This window comes from Canis lupus, chromosome 18 (assembly GCF_011100685.1).
Source record: "Canis lupus familiaris isolate Mischka breed German Shepherd chromosome 18, alternate assembly UU_Cfam_GSD_1.0, whole genome shotgun sequence".
Taxonomy (NCBI): domain Eukaryota; kingdom Metazoa; phylum Chordata; class Mammalia; order Carnivora; family Canidae; genus Canis; species Canis lupus.
In genome coordinates, this window is record NC_049239.1 from 2,541,167 (window position 1) to 2,567,764 (window position 26,598).

Consider the following 26,598-nt stretch of genomic DNA (forward strand, 5'->3'; position numbering starts at 1 on the left):
GCTCATTGTTTTCTTGCAGCCAGACCTGCACTGGTGTGGTTTTTCTCAAGCTCGAAACCCATATTCAGTTTCCACCAAATACGACTGTCCCAGGACCACGGATGATGCTGCCAAACGGATAAGGCGTGTAGGCAGACACGCCGAGGAGCCCGACGTGCTCCGGTTCCCAGCGGAGCCAAGGGCTTGGGGTCCCAGTGAAAGCATCTTCAATCGAGCTTGAAGATGAGGGGATCTGGCGGCCAGGACGACACTCTGCCCCCTTAGGTCTGCTCTGTGTCACCCGAGTCACCCGCTTCCCCCAGATGTCTGGTCAACCTCCCTCTCGGGCTGGGAGGCAGGGCCGGTCCAGCGCAGGCCCCTGGAGGAGCCAGGGAGCGTTTTGCGCCCCCGCCCAGCTGGTTAGACGCCACTGTCACCGCACGGAGGCCACAGCCACACCTGGCCACCACCTCCCTCCCACAACCCCAGAGATTCTGTAAATCCGCAGGGCTGTGGGCCATCAGGAGCCCAACCAAGAGCTCCTCTGTGCAAAGCTGCTTGCTGCCTCCTCTCAGTCGGCGGTTCCACTGTGCCCCAAGGCCTCCACCGGGCCTTCATCTCCCCCTACCTCCCCTCCTCCCTTTACGCTCCCTTCCCCTCCTCCAGGATCTGTGCCACGTTGGTTCCAGCTCCGCCAGGCTCCTCCCTCTATCCTCTTCCCACTGCCTCTGCTCCACCCGTGTTGAGGCTGTGGTCTTCCCTCTGCTGGACTAATAGCCTCTTAGAGTCTCCCCCTGCCCCCACCATGCCCCCAGGCCCATCTCCATGGCCTAGGATGACTCTCCCACAAGGACAACTCCATCCAACCATGCTCCCCGGGCAAGCACCTCGATGCTCCCACTGCCTGCTGTGTGAATCCCAAACCTCCCTGCCTGGGATGCCTTACCCCAGGGCTGTTTCCCCCATGCTCCCCCTTACCCAGCTGTGGTGACCAGGACCTCGGCGCTGTGCACACAGAAGGGCCTGCCTCCCCTCCAGACCATCTCCAGCTGTCAATCCTCTGCCGTGAACCCTTCATCACATCTCAGCCACCGCCGCCAAGCAGCAAAGACCCGACACGACCTCCAGGCCAGCAGCCTCCACTTCCTCCTCCGTGCAACGGGGATAATACCCGAGCCTTGTCCACAGGACCATGTCAAGGTTAAGTGATCTCCCTCTTCTCAGGTCCACGGACAGCACCTGGCATCTGAGCCTTCAGCTAGCAGCCGTGTGACACAGCGTGAAATGGGACCTTCCCATTCTCACGTATCTGTGAAGCCACAAAGCTGAGAATCCCGTGCCCTAGAGGCCAGAAGTGCCCCCTGCAAGTCTTTGCCTGGGGGAAACCCTGCCGGCTGCCCATCCCCTCCCTGGCACACTAACAAGAACACTAAGGTCTCCATGGCTAGTGTGTCAGGTTAGTGGGACACCATGGTGCCCTATCCCTCACCTGCTGCTTCTCTGTCCTCTCCCAACCCAGCCAGGGGGCTCCCGGAGAACCGCACACAGGGGGGCTGGGCTGGAGGCTGGCAGAGGCGGAGGTGCAGACCTACGGGACCGGGGCTGTGGGGGAAGCACCGTGACGTGGTTCCCTGGGGGTGTGGGAAGCTCAGGAGCGGAAACCAACGTGTTTGTTGCCTACGTGGTTTGGGAGGGAGGCTGGCTGGGACTGCCCGCGTTAGTGGGTGACAGAGAGCGTTAGCGGTGGGCACCCTACAGCCCCTCTGGTCAAAACCCAGAAGTGTCGAGTTCCCGGGCCAGTGGACACTGCAGGACTCAGCAGACACAAGAGCCCTTCGAGGAAATCCGAATGAGAGGGATGCCTGCGGGGGCTGGCACCGGGGCCAGGGCCCGGACCACGCTGAGCTGTGGGTGCCATGAGCCAGGAACCCCACCAGAGGACACAGCGTGGGGGCGTCCGCTGCACCAGAGGGAAGGACAGAAAGCACCCACAAAGGACATTGCTGGCTCCTTCTCCTCTGTGAGCAGCCCCACCCAGGCCACGAAAACGGCCCCCCGGCGCCCCAAGGAGGAACCCAAGAGTGGAGTGGATACAGCAGCCTCCCCCGCAGGTGCAGTGGTGAGGCCAAGCGTGGAGCCTGGGTGGGAACGGGGGCGGCCGGGGGGCTTCAGCTGCACATGCCAGTGAAACTGCACTTGTTGCTCGACACCTGAGAAACAGGACCAGTCTGATGGGAGGCAAGACCGAGGTCTGTGGGGCCCGACCTCGACTCCCAGATGACATAACTAGCAGAGACCCGACAGTCGTTGTGCTTCCCCAACCCACCGCCACTCCAGAAGGTTCAGAAACGGAAATGGCCTGGAAGAGAGAAGAAGAGAGATGCGTAGGGAAGAACCTACATCCTCCCTTTTCTCCTTCTCTGGAAACCACGAGGGAGGGCAGGCTTTGGGATTCCCCAGGCCCTACCTGGCTGTGGTTCTGGGAGAGCTGGCGTAGGAGCCCCACAGCGAGAGGCAGGAACACCGAGCCACGCAGAAGACCGGCGCCCCCAGAGCACCCCTAAACTGGGACCTGGACACAGGGTCCATTCATATTCCCGAAGGAAAGAACAACCGGGGATTTGTAGAATGTTCTCCTCAACCCTGACGAATTTCTTCCTGGGCCATGTGGCCCCCTTAGTAACCATATCCCAGGGAGCCACTGGGGCACTCGTGTGTGAGTTCACCAATTAAGATGTTCCAAGGATAAAAAAAAAAAAAAAAAAAAAAGAAAAAAGAAAAAAAAAAAAGATGTTCCAAGGATAGATCGATCATTATAGAAATGACCAGGATACATAATTACAGAAATGGCCAGGGTACATAATTATGGAAATCACCAGGAATATATTTCAACCTACCACTGTGGAAATGACAAATACCTCTATCGTACAAGAGGCATTGGACGAAATAGATACAGACGGTAATGAAATTCTGGAATGAAATATGCCGGAATGAAAGTCTGCACACATTAATTAAAGTGAGGTTTTCTTTTTCTGGTCTAAGCACATTTTGGGGTATAAGACACACCCAACTATCTGCAGTGATAGAAAACCCTTTGTTTCACATCACCCTCCAAGGAGCCACGCTGGCCTCTGGGCGCCCACTCTTAGCTCACAAGGCCAGTGGCAAATCCTACAGTTTTCCTCCGGATTCACTAGCAGAACTGTCAAGGGACAGGAAAGATCATAGCTGGGAGATGTTTTTGTATTTTTGTTGTTATTGTTTCAAATATCAGTTTATCACTTGCATATTAACAACAATAAAAATAAGGATTTTCTGATGAGAATTTTAGTTCTTTTTTTTTTTTGATTTAGAATTTTAGTTCTAAAGTATTTGGACAGCTATCACTGAAATTTTCATTTTGACATAATAAGATGCAGCAGGATATGGAAGACACCAAAACAAAGCACAAAAGTTATAATATTATTTTCTTCTGTACTTGGTTCATTACCAATCACATTTTCTGTATCTAATTGCAGTAGCTTACTAAGCTCCTGCATTAACAATCCAGGTTTATGCCACAAATACTTGTATTAAATAAGTTTTATTATAGTTATTAGTATATTATTAGTATAATATAATATTATTAGCATAATAAAACAATTCTTTATTACTTTATTATTAAATCAGTAGCAATTATGAAACAGGTCAACAGGTAGTTGTGCATCTAAATCTGATATAATATTAAAAAATAGAGAAATCTGTTCTTGTGTTTTGGGGAACATCAAACCCGGGACCTAAGGAAATCGCGGGGATATGGATTCGTTCTCAACAAGATGCACACGAGAGTTTTTCGTTGTCGTTTCTTTCCTTCGGGGGCTGGGGGGTGGGGAGGGAAGGACCACGACTAGATTAAGTTCCTTCAAGCAAAGTGTGGAAAAAAAAAAAAGAACGAAACCAAATGGGAATTCTAAGATAAAGGTGGCAGGACAGGAATTTCGAAAGGATGCCACACAGTCTGAAACACACCCGCTGCCTGCTGATAAGCCGGTCCTGTTTCTATTTACTTTTCTGAATAACTGAAAAGCAGTGAAACCCGACTAGCTGGCTCTCAGCAGAGCCCGTGACTGATTGGAAGAGAACAGAGCTCGGGGCATTTCTCAGGGAAACGGACCCCAGGCCCTTCCCCTGAGGCCACAGCCGCGGCCCCTCCGGCGATGCCCCGCCGCCCGAGGTCTGCCCGGGCGGGTCTGGCTTCTGGGCCTGCAGACCCGCTGTGAAAACAGCCAAACCGTGTGTCCACCGCCTCCAGCGTCATCACCTGGAGCCTTACTTCTGTCCATTAATAAACAGGACGTGGACTGCCTAAAATACATGGAAATGGCACTTTATTTAGGTTGACATTAACCTGCGACCAAAGATACCTTCAGCAAAAATAGCAGAAGGGAAAGGAGGCATGAGAACACTCGCAGAAACAGAGGCCAAGTGTCAGTCCGTGTCCATACGGACATTTCCTAGGCCGGAGAGCGGGGCGCTGGGGGCCTTGAGTTCTCCTCTGAAAATATGACACTCGTAACCTCGGAACCGTGTCCCAAAATAGGGCCTGGGCCCCACAGCGGATCCCTGGACTGGCGAAATCTGAGCTGGGTGCTTCCACGGCCCTGCTGGAGCGCGTCCTGCAGACCTACTGCCATCCACCCAGGGTGCGGAGCTAGGAGCCAAGCCAGGCCCACTTCCCCAACGCCAGGATATCGAGAGCGTAAACAAGGAACGGTGGCTGCAGGAACAGGGGAAAACAAGGCTCTGGGCAACCAAGGCCACACTGGGTGTCACTACTCCATCCACACCGCGGTTCCCAGGACAGGAGGCCTTAGGTCTCTAACCCTGTGCAAGGGAGAAGGGGGGCAGGGAGGGAGAGGAGAGCCGTCTTCCCTCATGTCCGGGCCCAGGTCCAGTTGCCGGCCACTCTCTTCCTGCTGCAAGGGCACCTAGTTTGGGCCCTGTCTTTGGCTGGCACCTGCCACAGCTCTTTTATCTGGTTGTTCGTGGTGGGTGGAGGCTTGCCCAGGACATCTGCACCCGCATGGCTGGCCCCCAGGGGTGGAGCCTGGTTGGGATGGGTCCTGCAGTCCGTCCCGCTTTAAGAGAAAGAACTCAAGAGCAGCAAAGCAGGTCACACGCAGATGTGGAGCAACACAGGTGGCCCGAAGGGTGCAGCCTCAATGCAGAAAAGGTGAAGGGGCAGGTGGGCCTTTCCACCCAGCAAGCCTCTGCCCCCGGCCCTGCTCTGAGTTCATCCTGGCCACCAGCCCCCACTGGGCTTCACCGGGATTCACCAGCCCCCACCTGGACCCACCTGTCCCCACCAGCCCCCACTAGGCCCCACCTGGACCCACCAGGCTCCACCAGGCCCCACCTGGCCCCACCTGGCCCCACCAGGCCCCACCTGGACCCACCTGGCCTCACCGGGCCCCACTGGGCCCCACCGGGACCCACCAGCCCCCACCCAGCCCCACTGGGATTCACCAGCCCCCACCTGGCCCCACCGGCCCCCACCCAGTCCCACCAGGCCCTACCCAGCCCCCACCTAGCCCCACCAGCCCCCACCACCCCCACCCGCAGGAACCTCCCTCCCCCGCAGTCAGAGCCCCCACCTTGCAGGAGCAAGCCGACCCTCACAGAGTCAGAGGGGCCAGCGCCAGTCCTTTCACTCTGACCTGGTGGGAATTACCCCCCGGACAGATGAGGAGCAGGTGGGCGCAAGACCTCAAAGTAAGGAAGCCGTTCCTGCTCACGAGTGACCGAGTATCGGGGGGAGTGAGTCGTGGGACAGCTCAAGTCCCAGCCCAGCTGAGGTCCCAGGAGCCGCGCAGACGACGACACAGCCAGGTCTGCAGCCCAGGGATTCTCTCCCTCTCCCCCTGCCCCTCACGCACACGCGCTTGCTCTCTCAAATAAATAAGTAAATCTTAAAACAAAACAAAAGGCTGCCCGTACCTGTAAAACGAAAGGGGAGTGCTACTCCCAGGTGAGGACCGGGCAGGTGGACGCACCGGGAAACAAGCAGCGTTCACAGGGAGGCCAGCAGCTTGCTCTGTAAGCTCCCCGCCCACCCGGCTCCCATCCCAGGGGCAGCCAGCGCCCTCTGAGGGGGCTCCCTCTTGAAGTCTGAACCCCCAGGACAGAGCTGCAGTCTCGGGGCCTGGTCTGTGCAGGCTGTTCGCCCAGCGCCTGAGCCGGGCCTGCAGCGGGGCGGCTCGGGCCCGGACGAACCCCCTGCAGTTCCCACCAACTCCGGCCGGGCCGGTTGCTTCTTTCAAATCAAACAGCACAAGGGATGGTGCAGAATGCCCCTCAGCACGCCCCTTCCCGGGCTCCGGAAGCCCCATCCGACCCCGGCCGCCCGGCTGGCCTCCACGTGGGCCTCAGCAAAGTGACTTGCAGCCCTATCACGGCCCTTGAAAGTTAAGACGTGATCCTCAGCTTAGGTCTAACCTGTGGCTAAGGAACACACATTTTAAGCCAAGCGGTGCACCGCCCTCCGTCGTCGTCAGGGCAAGCCACCCACCGACGGCATTCCCCGTGGCCTTCCACAGTGACACGAGAACCGCTGAAAGCCTGCAAGCCTGATAATTTTCGAAAAATAAATTCGCCTGAGGATGTTGAAAAATAAATTCCCCTAAGACCAGCAGCTGAAGGCATGTTGGGCTTTGCTCATCTCTGTGCATGCAAACCACGTGCCCTAGAGTCTCCGAACCCCTGGAAACAGGAGAGGCTCTCATATGAAATCATGCCACGCATCTGCACAGGGTGGTCGCTGGCTTTTGAAATCTTAAACGTGGCATTACTCAAAAATACAGTGTTGTCCTATTTTCTCCAGGAGAAGAGCCCTTTCGAGGGGGCTGTTCCAGAAGCTGCCTCTACGTCAGGAACCACAGCATGTTGGTCCTGAGAACGGAGGGTGTGTTAGGATAGAGCGTTACTCGGGGATTACAGGGTGATAGTTACGTGGCGTTTCAGGTAATGAGCCACCGGTCCCCAAGAAGGATGCAAGTCCTCCCAGCTTCGAGGTTCATCTTCTGTTGCAAAGACAACTGGTCAGCTGAGGCCTGGAGACCCAGCCCAGGAAGGGGGGCTGATGTCATAGGCGGCTTTGTTGACACCTCCGGTGTGGGAGGACACGGCCGTCCCCGCGGGTAGCACAGGGAATGCAGCCGGAGCAGGACGTGCCACCCAAGCTGAATGACCGAGTTGACCGGGGACAGTGACAGGGAGGGCCCCGGGCCCCGTCCCCCTGCCCAGCTCGGCGGGCAGGCTTCCCCAGCAGGGACGTCTATGCGGTCATGAGCGGCCGGCTTGGAGTGTGCGGAGGCCCTCGGAGTTCAGCTTGGTCACCTGTCGCTGCTGGATCAAACGCAAGTGCCAAGGAAAGCCCCTCTCACAAGAGGTGCGCGGGTTTGTCATCTTCCCCGTAAAAGCCCCTTTGCTGCGGTTCAAGGTAGCCCCGGGGCAGGCCAGTGGCGACCTATGCCAGGTGATGCTTCACCTGCCAGCTCTGACCGAAGCAGAGGCCCCCAGCTCAGCCTTCTGGAAGCTTTTCTTCTCCTTGGGGGAAGAAAAAAAAATTCTCCTTTTCTTGTAATTTTCACAAAAGCGGAGCAGAGTGGATCCTGGAGGCTGCCACGTGGGCATGGCCAGCCGGTGGGACGCTAGCAAGCACGGCCCTTGTCACCAAGACGGTCACTGGGCCGGGCTGCAAGGTGCACCCTCCCCCTCCCAGCTACACGCACACCACAGCCCCTTACAAACACGAACAATCGTGCTGCTGTCGAGTATGCACCAGCCACGATCTTTTTTTTTGTGTGTGCATTTGCAACACAACCCGTCGGCTCGGGGGTGTCTCCAACGACCATCAGCCCCCCCCACCCTAGCCAGCATGCACCAGGCCAGCACCCTGATTCTGTGCTGCTGATGCTCACCCGCGTCCTGAAACCTGCCCTTCCCTCTGCGGTGAGGCTGTGGTGACACCTGTCATTCCCTGGCCCCTTTGCCTCCTCCCTAACCACCCGGCTCGGGAAATCCTCCTTTCAGGAACGGTCCCCCAGGGAGAGGACGCCTCGCCCCGTCCTGGCCGCCCCTCCCCCCCGGGGGCACCCCCACCCAGGCACGCCCTGGACCTGCCCCCCCCACCGTTCATGTCTTGAGGAATGTTAGTGACACGCAGATTATTAGAGTCGTGTTATGTTATGATTAAATAAACTACATTGGAGGGGACACCTGGGTGGCTCAGTCGGCTAAGCATCCGACTCTCTGCTGGGGCTCAGGTCATGCGCTCATGAGACACGAGACTGAGCCCTGCGTGGGGTTTCACACTCAGCCCAGAGTCTGCAGGAGGTTCTCTCTCTCTCTCCCTCTGTCCCTCCCCCCTACTCATGCTTTAAATAAATTAATAAACTCTTTAAAAAATAAAAATAAACCGCCTTGGAAATGAAGGCAACACGTACTCAGCACCGACCACTTCCTAACTGTTTCACTGTTGTCTATGCCCTCGCGGTAACTTCCAGCTACGGCGTCTGTGGGGGAAGCAACCCTACACGAGGGACTGGCACGAAGTCCTCCCAGCCCTGCCTTCCGACCTCGTGCCCGGAGCTGGGAAATGGCCACCCTGTTTTCACTTCGTCGCTTTGTTGATTGTCTGGATCAGGGCTCAGCAAACATCTTCCATAAACAGCGACAGTAACCATCCTACACCTTGTGGGCCATTCGGTCTCTGTTGCAACAGCTGAGCTCGCCGTCTTAGCCCGGGAACGGCGCGCCAATGAGTGCACTTGTGCTCCAATAAAAATCCCAGATATGGACTCTGGACTTGCACTTTCATATACTTTTCGTATGTTATGAAATATTGCTCTTTTGTTTTTTTTTTAATAAAGCAAAGAAAATTGAAAGTCATCCTTAGATGACACGCTGTCCCCAAACCGGATCTGCTCTGCTGGCCCGCTGGCCAATCCCCCTGGTCCAGACTCAAGGAGTGACGGAGACCACCTTCAGGATGATATACTGGCCTTAGCAGGGGGGTCGTGTCTGTGGGCACCACATCGTGAACGGCATAAAAAACCCAGGAGATGGGAGGTTCATACACTGTGTTGTGCTCCGCAAGGAGGTCTTACGCCTCCGAGAGAACTGGAAGCTCCAACTTCCCCAGCCATACTTTTGTCTTCCTTGTTGAAACATCCATCAATGTTCACCCAATCCTGCACCTGCCATCGAGGCCACTGCAGAGCGTCCATGGGGTCGTGAGTTAATGGGGGCAGCCGTGATCATGGGCTGGCTTCATGCGATTCACATTATGAGGGAAGCCCTAACATCCGTTATAGGAGTAAAATTTGTAATAAAACTATCACTTCTTCAGAGACTTGCTGCCTCACCCCAGAGGATCCTGACTGTTGGCTCACGTGAAGGGGGCTTGCTGCCCACCCCTTCCAGCACATTCCAGAGAACGGGGGCTGAGTGTGCCCTTGCCCCAGAAAAGTGCCCCATAAATGTCCACCTGGTGTCCAGGCTGCACAGCAAACGAGCACACGAATGAGCAAGCGAATGTCCTCCTGTCCTCCAGGAACTACACTGAGCCTCTCATCTTTCAGGAATAATCAAGAGATAACCAAACCCCGGTCGCGAATGTGGTGCTTCAACAGTTTCGGTGAATTCTCAACACATCCGTTCAATAACAAAAGCGAGTACATTGCACGCAAAGTTCAAAAAATAATTCCACCGGTAAGGTTTTCTGCGTGTGACCCAGGGCGATCTCGTGTCTGAGCTCATTGGGACCTGAGTGCGAACGCCTGGGCCCGCGGGAGCCCCTGCGATTACAGCACAAGCCACCAAGAAACACGCAGCTCACGCTCTCAGGGGCATTTCCATTACTTCTTTTCTTTTCTTTTTTTTTTTTTTTTTTAAGATTTTATTTATTTATTCACGAGAGACACAAAGAGAGACAGAGAGAGGCAGAGACACCGGCAGAGGGAGAAGCAGGCTCCATGCAGGGAGCCCGACGCGGGACTCGATCCCGTGTCTCCAGGATCATGCCCTGGGCTGAAGGCGGCACTAAACCCGCTGAGCCACCCGGGCTGCCCAGCTTCTTATTTGCATCATAAGTACCTGGCTCCCCCTCCAGGCGCAGAGAAATAAACTAATGTCCTATCTTCAAAAACGATGATAATACCACGTAAAAATAAATACGCAATTAAGAGAAGTTTTAGGAAAGGGAAGTCTGCACGCCTAACAGACGAACTAAAAAGTATGGAAAGCAGAGCAAGCTCCGGCCCAGGACTCGGGCAGTCACGCTGCCAGGTATAAATATTTCCTCGTGCCACACGTTTCTAGGAAGATAACAGCACTAAGAAGCCTCACGCTCCGCGTTCCACCCTATAACGTCCCGCGGTTCTTCAGGGACTAACTCCCTCACGTGGGATGCAACAGGCTGTCCTGGCTGGATTCGTTTCCGCATTGAATAGTGTAAAGAAGATGCCAGAAAGTTCCAGAGCTTTCTACACTGGGCAGCTGTAGGAAACTGGGCCGGCCGCTGACGCTCTTCGCCTCCAATGCCTCACCGGTCAAACCACTCGGTGCCTGTGTCAGGGTCACCTACTCTTGTCGCTTAATTACCTTAAGGTTCTAAGATCCACAAACAAACAGAAAGTGCATTTGGGACCTGAACACAGCTAGAAACCTTTGCAGGACCTGAGCTGGTGTGTCCTGTAAGTGCTGGTGGTTGCCCTCCATGCCACACGCACATGGAGCTGACACCTTTGCCGCCTGCGCTCAGGCCCGAGCCAGGGAGGGGGCCGCGCCCCTAACTCGCTCCCGGACTCCCCATCCCAGGGCTTTCCCAGGCGCCTCCAGTCCAGCAGGCCTTGTCTGACGCTGACACGAACGCCTCCGGGTGCCCAAGTCCGGGGGGTCAGGGAGGCCCTGCCCGCAGGAGGCGCTGCTGGAAGCGGCCAGAGCACACGGGTGCCGGGGTGAAGGCCCGCAGGGGGCACCGGGGCCAGACCTGGGGTGTGCCGCACGGGCGGGCAGGTGGTTCCCCTCGTCCTACTGAGGACAGGCGGGCAAGACGGCCACAAGCGACATAAAGACCCAGAAGCGGGCCCGGCGGGGCGGGGTCTGTCTAGACGCTGTGCCCTGAGCATGAAATGGCCCGTCCCCCCGTCGGACGGACGCTGGTGGGGGCAGAGGGACAGGCACAGGCCTGGGGCTCACGGCTCTGCTCGGGCTCCCGGGCTGCCCGCGTGGGGCTCCAGCGCTCACACCGGGTGACAGTGGCGCCGCCTCTCTCCTGGGGTCGTGAGCATGACACGGGCGAAGCCTGCAAGCCGCTGGCCACGAACGTCAGCTGTCCTCGGGGATGAGCTGGAAAGCTAAATCGGGGGCTCGTCGTACGACGTCCACGACCGGCAGGAGGACGCGGCAGAGACCATCATGCAGGGCCCCGGGCTCAGTGGGCTCCATCCACTTCTGCAGAAATACCCAGTGTGGACGGCTGCGCTTCCAGGCTTTCCCCGCACCCTGGGAGCCTGTGTGTGTGCACGTGCGCGTGAGTGTGGGTGGGAGCGCCCGTGCATTCTTCTGCTCAGGAAGTGCAGGAGTAAAACCACCACCCGAGGGGGGCCGCTGAACAGAATCTTCCAGAGCTGCCAGGCGGGGTGCAGAGCAACCCTCACCCCACCGGGAAGCTGACCGTGGCCAGTGGACTCCCCCCAGAGGGGACCAGAGACACCTGGTTGTGTGCTTGGGATCTGCCAGCGTTGAAGAAAAGCACACCAGATGGTTTAGGGCACAGTTTTGCTTCGATTCCCAAAAGAAATGCTGGTTTCTGCGGGCATCACCTTGTCCCGCAGAGCAGCCCAAGGCCAAGCCTGCCCCTGGGTAAGGGAGAGGAGACCCTCCCTTTTCCAACCACGGGCTTGTGCCCCGGTGACCCCACACCTGCGCCCCCACCTGTTCACCTGCCCGGCACCTGATGGGGCTGCGGACTCGCACAGACGTGAGCTGAGGCCGTCACAGGGCTTGTCCCCTTTGGCACGGGGTCCCATCTCGGTTGCCTGTTCCCTCCTGCCGACGGTACAGAGTCCTGGGCTTCGAATTCAGGACAGAGAGCTTGGGTGTGTGCACACACCATCAAAGTCAGGGCGGGAATATTCCTCAGCCAACAAAAAGGATGAAATCTTACCATTTACCTGGACATGGACAGAACTGGAGGGTATGATGCTGACTGAAATAAGTCACTCAGAGAAAGACAATTATCACACGGTCTCCCTCGTATGAGGACTATAAGACGCAGCACGGAGGATCACAGGGGAAGAGAGGGATAAAAGGAATGGGAGGAAGTCAGAGAGGGAGATAAACCATAAGAGACTCTAAAGTCTAGGAAACAAGTAGGGTCGCTGGAGAGGAGGGAGTGGGAGGATGGGGTCACCAGTGACGGGCATTAAGGAGGGCACGCGATGTGATGTGCCCTGGGTGTTACATTACATACGACTGATGGATCACTGACCTCTACCCCTGAAACTAATAATACACTCTATGTTAATTAGATAAAATTTAAATGAATTTTTAAAAAGTCAGGTTTGGGGTATTCTTCAAACAACGTTCGGCACACAGACACCGTGCTCCATGCCAAGTGCAAGAAAACACTCCACGCCCGACGGGATCATTGGGAAAACTGGGCGGAGGGCACACAGGACCGCTCTGGGCTCTTCCAAACTGGCCGGGAACTCTTCTCAATCAACAAAGAGCAGACCAGGGGAGGCAGCGGCGACTGGGGCAACGCTTTTCTCAGGGGGTGGCCACGGGGTCCCGGTGCACCCGGCCCCGCAAGGTGCTCCGCGAGCTACATCCCTGCACCTCTGGCCGCGCTGCGCCCGCTGTGGGGGCTGCCCTGGGAAGAGGGCCTGTCCGGGATGCCCACCCCTCAAACAGGACCCTGGCGCTGGAGGAAACAGAAAGCCAAGCCCCGCTGACACCCGAGAAGCTGCGGCCCGGACCACACGCCCGCTTCGCCCAGCGCCCACGGCCGAGGCTCCGTTCGCGCTCACCCTCCGCCCTCCACACCTCGCACCATCCATGGACACAGTAACTCTGGTTCTTTCCAACGCTTCCTGGTTTCTGGACTTGGCCCCGTGACAGCCACTGACACAGCCACTCCCGTGTCCCACGTCCTGAACCTGGCGACCGCAAAACCTTGTGGGTGCTTCTCCCAGGCCTGGTGCTGGGGACCCTGCTCTGAGGCACCACCGGCACCTCTCGGTCCCACGGCCTCCCCGCGGCTGCAGAGCCAGGCACAGATGACGGCCCACTCGCGCTCCATCCCCCGAGGACCCCACCCCTGCAGCCCTCAGCGGCTGCCTTCCCGCCCAGCAGGGCCTGTCAGCCCTCGCTATGCCCCCCGGGAAGGCCAGGAGGGGCCACGCAAACCCCACCCAAGAGGCAAGGCTCCATCTCCCTGAGGCTTTGCCTCCTTCCTCCCCAGCTTCCCATGTGTGGCCTCGCCCTACCCCGGCTCACTGGCTGGGGCCGCCCTGTCCTCTCTGTCCACACTCCTCCCTCCGGAAGGGGAAGCTTCCCGAAAGAGCAGCCAGTCACTCACTGCCCTGGCTCCACCAGAACCCCTGCCCCCAGAGCCAGCTTCCACCTCCAGGCCCCAACTGCCCCCACCGGCTTCCACGGGCCTCCCTGCCTCCCTTCCCGCCCGTCCTCCTCTGTCCTCACCGTGACCAGCGTCCACACCTCCGGGCTCTCAGGGACCACGTTCCTCTGCCTGCAGGTGCCCTGCAAGCCCAGTGGAGACCTCAGCTCCACCTACAAACCATCTCATAGCCTTTCTTAAGCCCTGTGCCCCAGCCCCCACCCCTGCCAAACTTAGAAGTAATTCCTGCAACCTCGCCAGGGCGATTCCAATTTGGGGGTCCCGAATGCTTTGTCCCTGTGCTGATCTCATCCCCTCCCGGGCAGTGTATGCTTTTGTCCCCAGACAGACTCTGGAGCCACCAGGAGCTGCTGGCAGCTAGTGCTGATGAAAACCTGGGCTCAAGCCCAGGGAACGGATGCCATCCACAGAGGGAAAGACAGACAGAGAATATAAAATTTCAAATGCAACTTCACACATTCCATCAACACGTATTAGAAATTTGCTGGGTGGCTCAGCTGGTTAAGCCTCCGAGTCCTGAGGTCAGCTCGGGTCGTGGTCTCGGGGTCCTCAGTGCGGGGTCAGCTTCAGGTCCCCAGTCTTCAGGTCCCACGGGTCTCCCCCCTGTGCCTGCCCCCACATGCACACACGCTCTCAATCAATCATCAATCAATCAAATCTTTTAAAGAATGTACGACCTTCCCGGGACTCTGTGACATACATCGTCGCATCATCGATGGTCCCATCAACAAGCCAACGGTCCAGTAGATGTGACCAGATATACGGCGAAGGAGAGCACGTGGTTAAGTGACGTGAACTATAAAGAGCCCCCGGCGAAAACCATAAAGCACTTCTCGAATGTTGGTACTTTGAACTGTGATTACCGACGCTGTGCGGTTATGGAAAACGAAGTCAGGGAAGAGACGAAGCCCGCCTGGGGGGCACCTGACAGTTTTGCAAGGGGATTACCTTAGTCCAAGGAACACATCTTCTAAAGACTCGATTTTCAACGCGGCAAAGGTCGGTGCAGACGCAAAATCAGACCTCGATGAAGGAGACCACGTGGCCCTTCTGTGTCACTGGCCTTGACGCGGAGAGGACTAAAAGTGCTCCGGAGCAGCATTTGGAAGATGTTCCCCACTTCTTTTCGTCACTCCGTCCATTCAAAATGAAGAAAAATAAACAAACTTCCTTCCCTTCCTCTATTCTTGCAGAAAAGCAAGTTAAGCCTCGAGATTTCCTGCCTGGAGCCGGAGGAGCGCGCTATCCGGAGAGCACCTTCCTCGGCGCCGGCCGGGGGGGTGTCGGTGCTGGCGCTCAGGAGCCCGGCGGCCCCGGCCAGCCCTGCGGCGTCCCCACGCCCAATAGAAACGTCGCTCCTTGTCTGCAGGCCCCAGGTGGCAAAGCAGTCCCCTCCCGGCCAGCGCCTCTGGCTGCCCCGGACCCGCTGGCCAGGCCTGCCCTGCCACCTGCCCCCCTGGGTCACGCCCCAAAGCTCCTGCGGTGGCTCAGCTGCTGCCCTGGGAGGGCAGGACGGGGCAAGGGTCAGAGCACGGCCACACCGCCTGTTGCATCGCCGCAATCACCGGCGTCCGGGGCTCACTAGGAAAGTCTCACCAGGGAAAAGCCCGTCAGGTCTCGGGGCGTCTCTTCCACGAGGTCCTCGACCCCATCTCGGTCTCCATTACCTACATACAGCTCGTCTTGCAGGCTTCTTCCGAGGTTTGGGACAAAAGGGCTTATTTTATGCAGGCGGCTTATTTACATGTCTCTACACTGTGAAATGCTACGAGGCCAATTCGGCTGTGCCCCCCCGAAGCCCCCCGGGAAGCCGGCGGAGGATCACCCAGATTTTCACCCCGGAGTTCTTCGTGCCCGTGACCCTGGAGGGCAGGGCCGGGCTGGGACCCAGCTCCCCTCGCATTCCCTCCGTGCAGGTGCCGCTCAGGGCACTCCCTTCTCAGCACCTCATCTAATCCTCCCACCCACCGGGACGAGCCAGGTATGTGGAAACAGAGAACCACGTCCCCCCCTCTGCTCCGTGCGTAGCCTCACAAAGACTTATTTCCTGCAAACACGCTCGTGCATCCTTCATACACGGTCTTTTCCTCCATTTCAAGGCAAAAGGGATGTCCCTCATGCCGCCGCCCCCGCCCCCCATTTGTCCTAAAGGACGGCAGGCATCCCACGGAGGACACTGATCCTCCTCCTGCGGATCCTGCTCCTGGGGCAGGTGAAGAGCCGGCGGGAAGGAGGGACTTCACTTCCGAGGAGGCATCCATGGGTCCTGCCCGTGGGTCTGTCGAGCAGAGTGCGAGGTTCCAGCCACGTGGAGAGGAGGTGGCGCGAGTGCGTAGGGGGCGCCGAGCGAGGCGGTCCCGTGATGTTCTGTGGGGTTCTGAGTCCCAACCGCACAGGCTCGTGGGAGCACTTGCAACGCCAAGATGCTAATGGGCCGCTGCCCACAGCACGTGGCACAGAGCGAGCCGTCCACTGACGCCGACGATCACTATTACTTAACAAGGATGGGACAGTCGAGCTTTGTTAACGGTTCTTTGTTGTTGCCGTTGCTAAACTGTAGTCACCTGCACGGTTAAGCCCCCCCGCTCCCCCCGCCCCCGCACCCTCCATCCCACTTTGGGTCTCTAGGAATCTGACTGCAGTAGGGACCTCGGGCGCCTGGAATCACTCCGTATCTGTCTTTTTGTGACCAGCGTATGTCACTCAGCACAACGTCCTCGAGGCTCACCCGTGATGTGAGCATGTGTCAGAATTTCCCTCCTTTCCAAGCTAAGCAACCTCCTCCTGCATGGAGATGTCACATTTTACTTGCATGCATTTTACATTTTACAGTTTACTTGTCTGGGGGACACTCATGTGGCCTCCCCCTCTCGGCTGCTGTGAATTAAAAGGTGGCTCTGAGTGTGACAAAAATGAGAAGCTCTCTGAAGGTCCAAACATCTGGGGCAGACACATGAGGACAGGACGCTGGGACAGGGCCCCATCCCCGCGGCCACAGGGAGGGTAGGAGCATGCAGACGCCAGCCAGAGCGGAGGACCAGGACGCCCCCAAACCAGACGCTCAGAGACGACCCGACCCCAGCCCTGGACGGTCACAACCGGGGAGTGAAGCGTGGAAGGGGCAGCAGGACAAGCCAAGAGCTGAGAGCCACAAGTCCCAAGGCCAGCAAAGCGCCACGACGGCCTCAGGGGGAGGAGGAGCGACAGCTCAGATGTCCCCAGAGCGCGGCAGGGGGCGGAGATCCGGGGAGCCCACCTTCACCGCCCCCTGCTCAGGGTCAGGGTGGGCTGGCTGCCCTGGTCCAGCCCGGGGGAGGGTCCCTACCCACATGCTACCCCGCCCCCTCGACAAACAGAACCCGCTGGACCTCACTGGGCTGCTCTCCTGAGAACCCGGGCTTCTACTGCACGGTCGGTTCCTGTCTGGGGCGCTCACAGTGGGGACCACCAGGGGACCTGCTGAAGGCAACACATTTGCAGAAATCAGACACTAAACGAAAGCCGCCTGGAGACTTAGCTGGCGCGACAAGTTCCTGGCCAGTCACTCCCAGGGGAGAGTCTTTTGCTCTTCACGCCTAAGCGGACCCGGCAGACACGCAGGACGTTTTGCTGGTGGCCGTCTGCCTCTGCACAAGTGGCAGCTAGCAAGACGGAGGCCGGACGCTAGAAGGGAGACGAGGACTCGCCTCGCCTCGCGTGGGGCAGCCCATCCAAGTGCGCTCATCAACCCGGCGCGGCCCGAGCCTGTGCCCAGCACAGCTCCCCCGGCGCCTCGGCGGGGGCCACACCCCGGGCAGCATCGCGCCTTTGCGGTGCCTTGCGGCCGGCTGGTGCCTTCGAGCACCTCCTGAGTTCTGCAGCGCACGCGCCCTCCACTCGTCAGGCGGGGGCATCCCCTCCCTTTTGCTTCCTGCCTGCCACGCTGTCACGGGCCCGCACCCCAGACATCGGGCCGCCACGGGGGCGAGCCTCCAACCCCACCCCACACTGCGCGGGGGCCCCGGGGAGCTGGGACGTCCGCCTCTTTCCGAGCCCCGGCCTCGTCGGCGACGCCGTCTCTTCCTCTTACCCGGCGGGATCATGTTCTCTCCTCCCTCTCAACTATCAAGACCAGCCTTCCGCATGGGATCGCCTTCAGGATCTTTCTAGCAAAGTAGAAATGACAGATAAGACTATACCTCCCCAGGCACAGCTCTGGAGCGAAAAGGAAATAGGAATTAAATTTTTTTTTTTTTGATTCTAAACTTTGAGAAACAAAACCTGGTTGGTTGGTTGGTTGGTTGGTTGGTTGGTTGGAAGAAATGGTGGCTTTTTCTATATATATATATATATATATATATATATATATATATATATATATTTTTTTTTTTTTTTTTTTTTTTTTTTTTTTTTTTGGAGAAAAGTGCACACAGGTGGATGGCTGGACAGGCCGGGGCAGGCAGCCTCAAGGCACGTCCACGACGTAGGCCATAGAGGACGAGGCTGGCTATTCCGTCTCCTAACAAAACTAGGGCATTTCTGAGGCCGTGGGTGTCTTTCCCCTTGACTCATTCGTGGTGGATTATTAAAGCTCTGAGTCACTCTGGCAAATAACCGGCTAGGGCGGTTCTGGCTGTAATGGAGTTGGCTGAAATTGCTGCAAGGCAGACTGGTCCTTTGAATTACTACTGACATAAGACCAAGAGGGTTTTTGTGTTTGAGGGTTTTTTCTGTTGTTTTTGAAGGCTTTGCACACAGCGCTATAACCTTAAGGCAAACAAACAGACAAGAATTTAACCTAAAGAATGAAGAGGCTTTACTGCACAGCCTCCGTTTATGACATGGTTACGTTTGTCAAAACACACATATAAAGCAATAAGGCTCTACCCTCTGGGTTTATAACATGGATAAGTGCATTCCATGCATATATGTGTGTGTGTGTGTGTGTGTGTGTGTGTATGTGTATAATAAAATAAGACCCCTAATCTTATGGGGGAAACACAACCGAATAGGCACCCACATGAATAAAGAATGCTAAAAGCAGCGGGCAGGGGGGGATCTCTGGGTAGCTCAACAGTTTAGCACTTGCCTTCAGCCCGGGGCGTGATCCTGGAGACCCAGGATCGAGTCCTGTGTCGGGCTCCCTGCAGGGAGCCTGCTTCTCCCTCTGCCTCTCTCTCTCATGAATAAATAAATAAAATCTTTAAAAATAAAAAGATTAAATACTTAACTAAATAAATAAAAGCAGCGGGCCCGTGACCCACGGGCTTTGCAGTTCCTCCACGGACACCAGCAGGGCCTGGAGAAGACCTGGTCGGCACAGACTCTCACAAAACCCTGTGGGACAACCATCTGTTCTTTTCATTCACCCCCACATTCTGCTGGATGCATCGCACAAGATGGGAGGGCAGGAATCTAAAAATGTGTACCTTGAAAGCACACTTAATACACATGTGATCGATTGTTCTGTTTCACAAATTGGGAACAGGTGGTTCTTTAAAGATTATTTTCTGGTGACACAAAATATCTTCACTTGAGTGTGTATCCATCTATCCTTCACTTACCCCCATCTCTATATCTAAACAGGAGCTTACAGTTAGAAGAACTAGAAAAGTATTTTTAAGCCCCACAAAGAATAATGGCCCTCGACACGAAATTGCTGCCAAGGGGTGAGGCTAGATCTCCAGGAGAAAATTATTCAACGCATTTCAAATCCTACAGAAGTATCTCAAAGTAAAGTTTAATTAATAGGGATTTTACGACCTTTGGAAATAACTCACTTTTCCGGCTGATTTCAGGAATCTCCCCAATGGTCTAAGATCTGCAAGATATGCTGGAATAAACTCACTCTGAATGCGTCCTTGTCTGAAATATATAGTATTTATTTATACAACTATGCTTTTATGCCTATCCAATACATCTAAATGGTGGAGCTTTTGAACCAATATATCTTATCCCCTTGGGACTGGCTTGAAGCAGATCCAGATAAAGACTCACGATGCCAGGCTGCTTCTGACAGGTGAGGCGGAGCGGAGGGAAGGACAGGTCCCTCCGGGGACTCCTGCATGGAAACACCTCCACGGGAACATGGGAGGGTCTGTGACCCTGAAAGCAGGGTTTTAGCGGTGTCTCCAAAAGCAGCATCTTTGCTACGGAAAGGCATGAATCGAAAGCAACAAACAGACAAGAATCTACAACTAGCCCCCTGGCACAAACGCTCGCCGTCATCCCTCCTCCACCAGCCACAGGGCGAACAGAAGCCAGGAAACCTGACCATGTAACCACTTTTCACTCAAGGAATCAGGTTTTAACCGAGGGTGGATCGAGGGATCCTCCAGTGAATTTTTCATTGATCCTTCAGTGACAGATCATATGAGTTATATCCTAAAAGATTTCCACGTCCCTCTTTTTACTTTATTCATTTATTTTTTAAAAGATTTTATTTATTTATTTATTCATGAGATACTCAGAGAGAGAAAGAGGCAGAGACACAGGCAGAGGGAGAAGCAGGCTCCCTGCAGGGAGCCCGATGCGGAACTCGATCCTGGGACCCCGGGGTCACGCCCTGGGCCAAAGGAAGACGCTCAATCCCTGGGCCCCCCGGGTGCCCCCACTCATCAGAATGTTAGCAACGGCTTCCTGGCACCGCTGCCAGCTGCACAGAAAATGCATCACAGCTGCTAAGAGACTAGATCTTAAAAGTTCTCACCACACAAGCTGTCATCGCGTGGAGCGATGGATGTTCACTTACGGGAGCAATCATTCAGCAATAAATACAGATTTCAAGTCATTACGTCGTGCACCAAAAACGAATGCAGGATCACATGCCAGTTGTATCCCAAACAGTAAAGTCCAAATAAAATAAAAAAGCAAAGCACGAAACAAATGCAGTGCAGAGCGCCCCCTTCACCAACCTCCATGACCCGTGGCCTGACAAGGGCAAGCGTCCGCCCCATGCTAGATGAGTGTGCAGGTGGCAGGGATGGGGACACGCGTGAGAATTCCCCCCTCCCCCCAGTGGCTTTTACAGTGACCCAAGCAAAGCAGGTTTTGCCTACACATTTATCACTGCCAGTTGTGTCTGGGTTACTACAATCACATAATTTAGTCAAATATTCCATAAAGTGGAAATGAAAAAAACTAATGTTTTCATGAAAACTTTGTAAAAGACTGTGGACCAATCTGATAAAGACTATTATCTTTATTTAAAAAGTGGTCTCAAGGGGTGCCTGGCTGGTTCGGCTAGTAGAGCATGCGACTCCTATTCTTGGGGGGCCCGAGTTCAATCCCCACGGTGGGCATAGAGCTTACGGAAAAAAATTTCTTCCAGGGGGGACACCTTGGTGGCTCAGTTGGTTAAGCTCTGACTCTTGATTTTGACTCCGGTCATGATCTCAGGGTCTTGAGATCGAGCCCCATTTCAGGCTCCAAGTTTGGTGCGGAGTCTGAATTTTCTCCCTCTTCCTCTGCCCCTCCCTCAACCTGCAATCTCTAAATAAATAAATAAATGAATGAATGAATTACTTTAAAAAAAACTTTTTTTTTTTTTTAATTTACCTTTTTTTTTTTTTTTTTTTAAAGGGATCTCAGGGTGGCTGGGTGGTGCAGACAGTGGAGAACATCCGAGTCTTGGTTTCGGCTTGGGTCATGGTCTCAGGCTCTTGGTACCGAGCCCCACCCACATCAGGCTCTGTGCTCCGCACAGAATCTGCTTGAGATTCTCTCTCCCTCTGACCCTCCAGCTCATTCTCTCCCTCAAATGAATAAATAAATCTTAAAAAAAAAAAAAGCTGTCTCAAATTAGTTGTGGATAAGGAAATCTTACAGACAGAGTAGGAGAAACTGTCAAAAATGAGGAAGGACTGCCACGTGGGCGTGTGTGCAAGCACTTCCATATTATCTTGCACTTTAGGGAAACTGAGACTGACATTTCTAGTTCATGCATTAATGAGATGGTTCATAAAGATGCTTTCAAATGTTACAAGCTGGACCTGTAGGCCTAGGCCAGATGCGCCTAAATGTATATTGAGGAAAGGTGGGGGGGCCTCCATGCAGACACAGCCCTGGAGGCACAGCTTGGTGGGTGCAGGCAGGCTGCATCACAGCCCCCCGGCCACCACCGCCGTCCCCGGCACCATGACAAACGAGTCCAGCAGCTCTCCCTGCCGTCAAGAAGGAGACACAGCACTGGCACATCTCAGAATGAAAACAACCCGTCCAGGTACGTATCATATTTATGATTCCCTACTAAACTTTTTAAAACAACTGACCACGCAGCTCCATACAAAAGAATGAAACTGGACCACTTTCTTACACCATACACAAAATTAAATTCAAAATGGATGGAAGACCTACATGTGAGGCCTGAAACCATAAAAATCCTAGAAGAGAACTCGGGCAGTAAGCCCTTGGATATCAGTCTAAGCAACATTTTTCTTTATTTTCTTTATCTTTTTTTATTTTTAAAGATTTTATTTATTTGAGAGAGAGAGAGAGATAGTGAGAGAGGGCATGAGTAGGGGCGAGGGGGCAGAGGGAGATGGAAAAGCAGACGCCCCCCTGAGCAGGGAGCCTGGAGCGGGGCTGGATCCCAGAACACTGGGATCATGACCTGAGCCCAAGGCAGATGCTGAACCCACTGAGCCACACAGGTGCCCAACATTTTTCTAGAAATGTTTCAGTAGGCAAAGAAAACAAAAGTAAAAATCAATGATTGGGACTATACGAAAATAAAAAGCTTTGGCACAGCCAACGAAAACCATCAACAAAATAAAAAAGGAGGGATCCCTGAGTGGCTCAGGGATTGAGCATCTGCCCTTGGCTCAGGGCGTGACCCCAGGGTCCTGGGCTCGAGTCCCGCATTGGGCTCCCTGCATGGAGCCTGCTTCTCCCTCCGCCTGTGTCTCTGCCTCTGTCTCTCTCTCTCTGTGTCTCTCATGTATAAATTAACAAAATCTTTTTAAAAAATAAAATAAATAAGGCAACCTGCCTTTATCTGTATTAGATATTTGCAAATGATATATCTGATAAGAGATTAATATCAAGATATGGAAAGAATTTATACAATGTAACACCAAAAAAAAAAAAAACAAACAAACAAACCCCAAACAATGTGATTAAAAATTGGGCAGAAGACATGAATACACGTTTTTCCAAATAAGATCTACAGATGGCCAACAGACACATGAAAAGATCCTCAGCATCACGGATCTTCAGGGAAATACAGAAACAAGACCATAGTGTGATACTGCTTCACACCTGCCAGAATGGCTTTTATCAAGAAAACACAAGAAATAACAAGTGTTGGCGAGGGCGTGGAGAGAAAGGAGCCTGCGCGCACTATTGCTGGGAAAGCAAACTGGTGCAGCCACGGGGGGCAACAGTGTGGAGGTGCGTCAAAAACCACGTGTTTGGCGGATGTGAAGCGATCATGCTTTGATTTGCAAGTCCCTCATGGCTAATGGTCCTGAGCATCGTTTCGGGCCTGTCGGCCTGGGTATCCCTTCATTGAGAAACACCTGCAGAAATTCTTCAGCCATTTTTCAACGGCCGTTTCAGCGGCCATTTTATTTGTCTTTTTGATTGTTGAGTGGTTAGGAGTTCTCCATCTATTCCGGACACAAGTCTTTACCAAAGATACAATTTGGACATATTTTCCTTTATTCTGTGGGTCATCCTTTCACTTTTTTGAGGATGCTCTTTAAAGAACAGAAGTCTCTCACTTCTGTGAAATCCAATGTACCCGCCTGCTTTTGTCATTCGTACTTTCGGTGTGATTTCTACAAAGGCTTTGCCTAACCTACAGCCACACAGATCACGCCTCTGCTTTCCTCTAAGACCTTCATAGTTTTGGCTTACGTAGTTTTTTTTTTTTTTTAATTTTTATTTATTTATGATAGTCACACACACAGAGAGAGAGAGAGAGAGAGGCAGAGACATAGGCAGAAGGTGAAGCAGGCTCCATGTACCGGGAGCCCGACATGGGATTTGATCCCGGGTCTCCAGAATCACGCCCTGGGCCAAAGGCAGGCGCTAAACCTCTGCGCCATCCAGGGATCCCGCTTACGTAGTTTTGAATCACTTAGAATTCGTTCTTACATGTGGTGTAAGCAAGGGATTCCTCTTCCTCCCTCTGCAAGTCAACATCCAGTCGTTCCGGCACTGTCGGCTGAAAAGAGGATTCTCTTCTTGTTGAACACACTTGGCACCCTTGTAGAAAGTCAACTGAACATAAACATGAGGGTTTATTTCTGGACTCTGAATCCTGCCCCTTGTTCTAAGTCGATCCCGATGCCTGTACTATGCTCCCTCGAAGACTGTAGCTTTGAAGAACGGCCAGGCCATTTCTCAAAGTGGCTGTGACATGTTACGTTCCTATCAGCAAAGCACGAAGGTTTCTCCATGGCCTTGTTGTTTGCAAGTATGTAGACGAGAGAGAGAATTCATACTACTTGCGACCCCCTTCTCCCAGTCACGATGACTCAGTGCCCAATAATGTCGGGGGGGGGCAGTTTTCTCTTTTGTGTTCCCCGGAAACCTCGGCAACATCATTTCGGGATTACCACGCCAACCCCACGATCAACCATAATGGAACCAGGCCACCCTTGAATGTTCTTTGCCATTTACTTTGTGCTTGAAATATGTTCCTAAAGGTCGATCGTCACGACAACTCTGTTCCAAATTAGCCAGGAAAAAAGTCTTTCTTCTGGGTGTGGCTGTGTCACCAACTTTATACAGTTAGGTTCACGCGCTCGTCTGCTTGTGGCCGACATTTCCATCTCCCTCTGGTTTTGTGATGCCAGTTGATTTTCTGAACGTGGTAGACAAGCTGTGGTTCAAAATCGAAGCCACAGAACAAGGCGCGCTCCAAAAACCTCAGTCCTATTTCTACGTCGGCCACATCATCCTTACACACCTCTGCCCTTCCTGTTCTCGATGTTATGTTTTTGCAAAAGAAGGCAAATGTAGGTGAATTCTCATTTCCCCTTCTGTCCTGCACAAAAGGGAGTTTTCCTCAACCGCGTCCATGTGAGCTTTGTCCTTCGACAACGGGCCCGGCAATCGCTGTGTGTCAGCTGCTGACGATGCTTCCCTCTCACGTGTTCGGCTGATGCAAAGTGATTTTAGGAGATAATGCAAGACCGTGACTAACATTTTCTGTACAAAAGGACAGGATGGGAGGCATACGACTTTTGGTGATTAATCTGTGGTCCTTCCATTACAAAACTGAGCATTATCTGTGTTAAATTGAGAACTAAATGGGAACCTGTAAATAAGGGAAAATATGCTATTGAGTCATAATAAACGGAAACTCAAACAAAAAAAATATCTATTCCATCTAGTCCGGCTTGACCTAAGCCAAATCAAAACAAACTCATAGTCCAAGCTTCAAACAAGACGCTAATGAGACCCGTGTGTGGTCCTGGAACACCTGTTGTTCTCTCCGTCCTCCTCATCCCATCTTCTTTGAGGTCATCAGGGGGGAAAATTCCTCTCTTCTTTTCTCCAATGCTCTTCTGGATTCGACTCTGCAACTAGAGTTGACCACCTAGAGTTCTCTGGAAAGTTCTCATGAGCCTGCCAGCCAGTGTGGTGTGATCTCCACGCTCCCTGACCCTGTCGTGACCACCATGGCCTGGAGATGGGGGCTCTGCAGGAGAACACCGACCCCCGGCTGGCTGCACTCAGTCTGTTTTCCTCTTCCTCCTCCTCATGATCATCCTCGGAACTTAGCACAGGGCCAGCAAATGTGGATGATTATCTCCGTCTTTGAGCAATATTTAAAAGCTCTAAGGGTTTTTTTTTTAATATTTTATTTATTTATTCATGAGAGACAGAGAGAGAGGCAGAGACAGAGGCAGAGGGAGAAGCAGGCTCCATGCAGGGAGCCCAACGGGGGACTCGATCCCAGGACCCCGGGGTCACGCCCTGAGCCGAGGGCAGATGCTCAACCCGAGCCACCCAGGCGTCCCGCTCTAAGTATATTTAAAAGGTTATTTCCTATAACTGACTTCAATCTTTATCCCTCCCCCCAACTTAGCACTTTTTAAGAAGTATTCTGTGAATAGTCCGAGCTGTTGGCCAAACATGCATTTTCCTAAAATGGCTCCTAAGAAACTAAAGTGCAGCCTCCCCGTAATGCCAGAATCAGTCTGAACACCGCGTCCTATCTCTGATCCTGCTGTTTACAAGAGGCCGACTCCTGTGCCTTAAAGTAAGGGTTATGTTTCATTTTGGGTTTTTTTTTTTGGCGGGGGGGAAGGGGCAGAGGGAGAGGGTGAGAGGAGAAGCCCAAGCAGACCCCACGCCCAGCATGGAGCCCTGGTGGGGCTCGATCTCATGACCCTGAGACCACGACCTGAGTGAACTCAAGTGTTAGATGCTTAAGCAACTGAGCCCCCCCCACAGGAGCCCCTGAAAAGACGTGTTTAAAGTGCAGTACGTAATGAGAAGAGGGATGCTCCCCGCCACCTGGTACCTTGGTTGTGAGGACCGCCTGCAGAAAGTCCGTACAGGGGCCTGAGATCCTGCTGAGGGCACGGTGCACATTCCAATGATTCACGTGGACTAGTGCACCTCGCTCTCTGGGGAGAGAGTCCAACAGCCGCCCTGGCCCTTTCCCGCGTCTCCTCTTTATTGTCTTGGTTAACGGATAACCACGCTGAAGAAATAAGAACAACTCGCGTCGCCCAGGGCCTCGCCTGTTTGTGGGTGAGCTAGTGGCCTTCCAACCTCAGGGCGCGTTGACCCCCGTGCAGATCTTCACTTCTGCGAGGCTGGAGTCTCAGGGCCGGACGTCTGGGCAGATGAGGGCTCAATCAAGAAGCCTGAGCATGTTCTAGGAACATGCTGTGGCCTGACCAGGGATGCCCCTGGCAAGACCGCCGTCCTCTGGCAGGCATGAGAGGTGCGCAGGACCCAGGGTGCATAGGTCCTGGGGTGCACAGGTCCTGGGG

At 54.2% G+C, this 26,598-nt stretch overlaps 1 protein-coding gene across 1 annotated transcript in view; it reads right to left on the reverse strand.

Moving 5' to 3' along the window:
• COBL (cordon-bleu WH2 repeat protein) overlaps positions 1-26,196 on the reverse strand; it is a 143,988-nt gene extending 117,792 nt beyond the window's left edge. The window contains exon 1 of the mRNA XM_038562613.1: positions 26,121-26,196. Within this exon, the coding sequence (XP_038418541.1) occupies positions 26,121-26,191 (71 nt within the window). The 5' untranslated portion in view covers positions 26,192-26,196. The remainder of the gene's footprint in view (positions 1-26,120) is intronic.
• Positions 26,197-26,598: the final 402 nt, after the last annotated feature.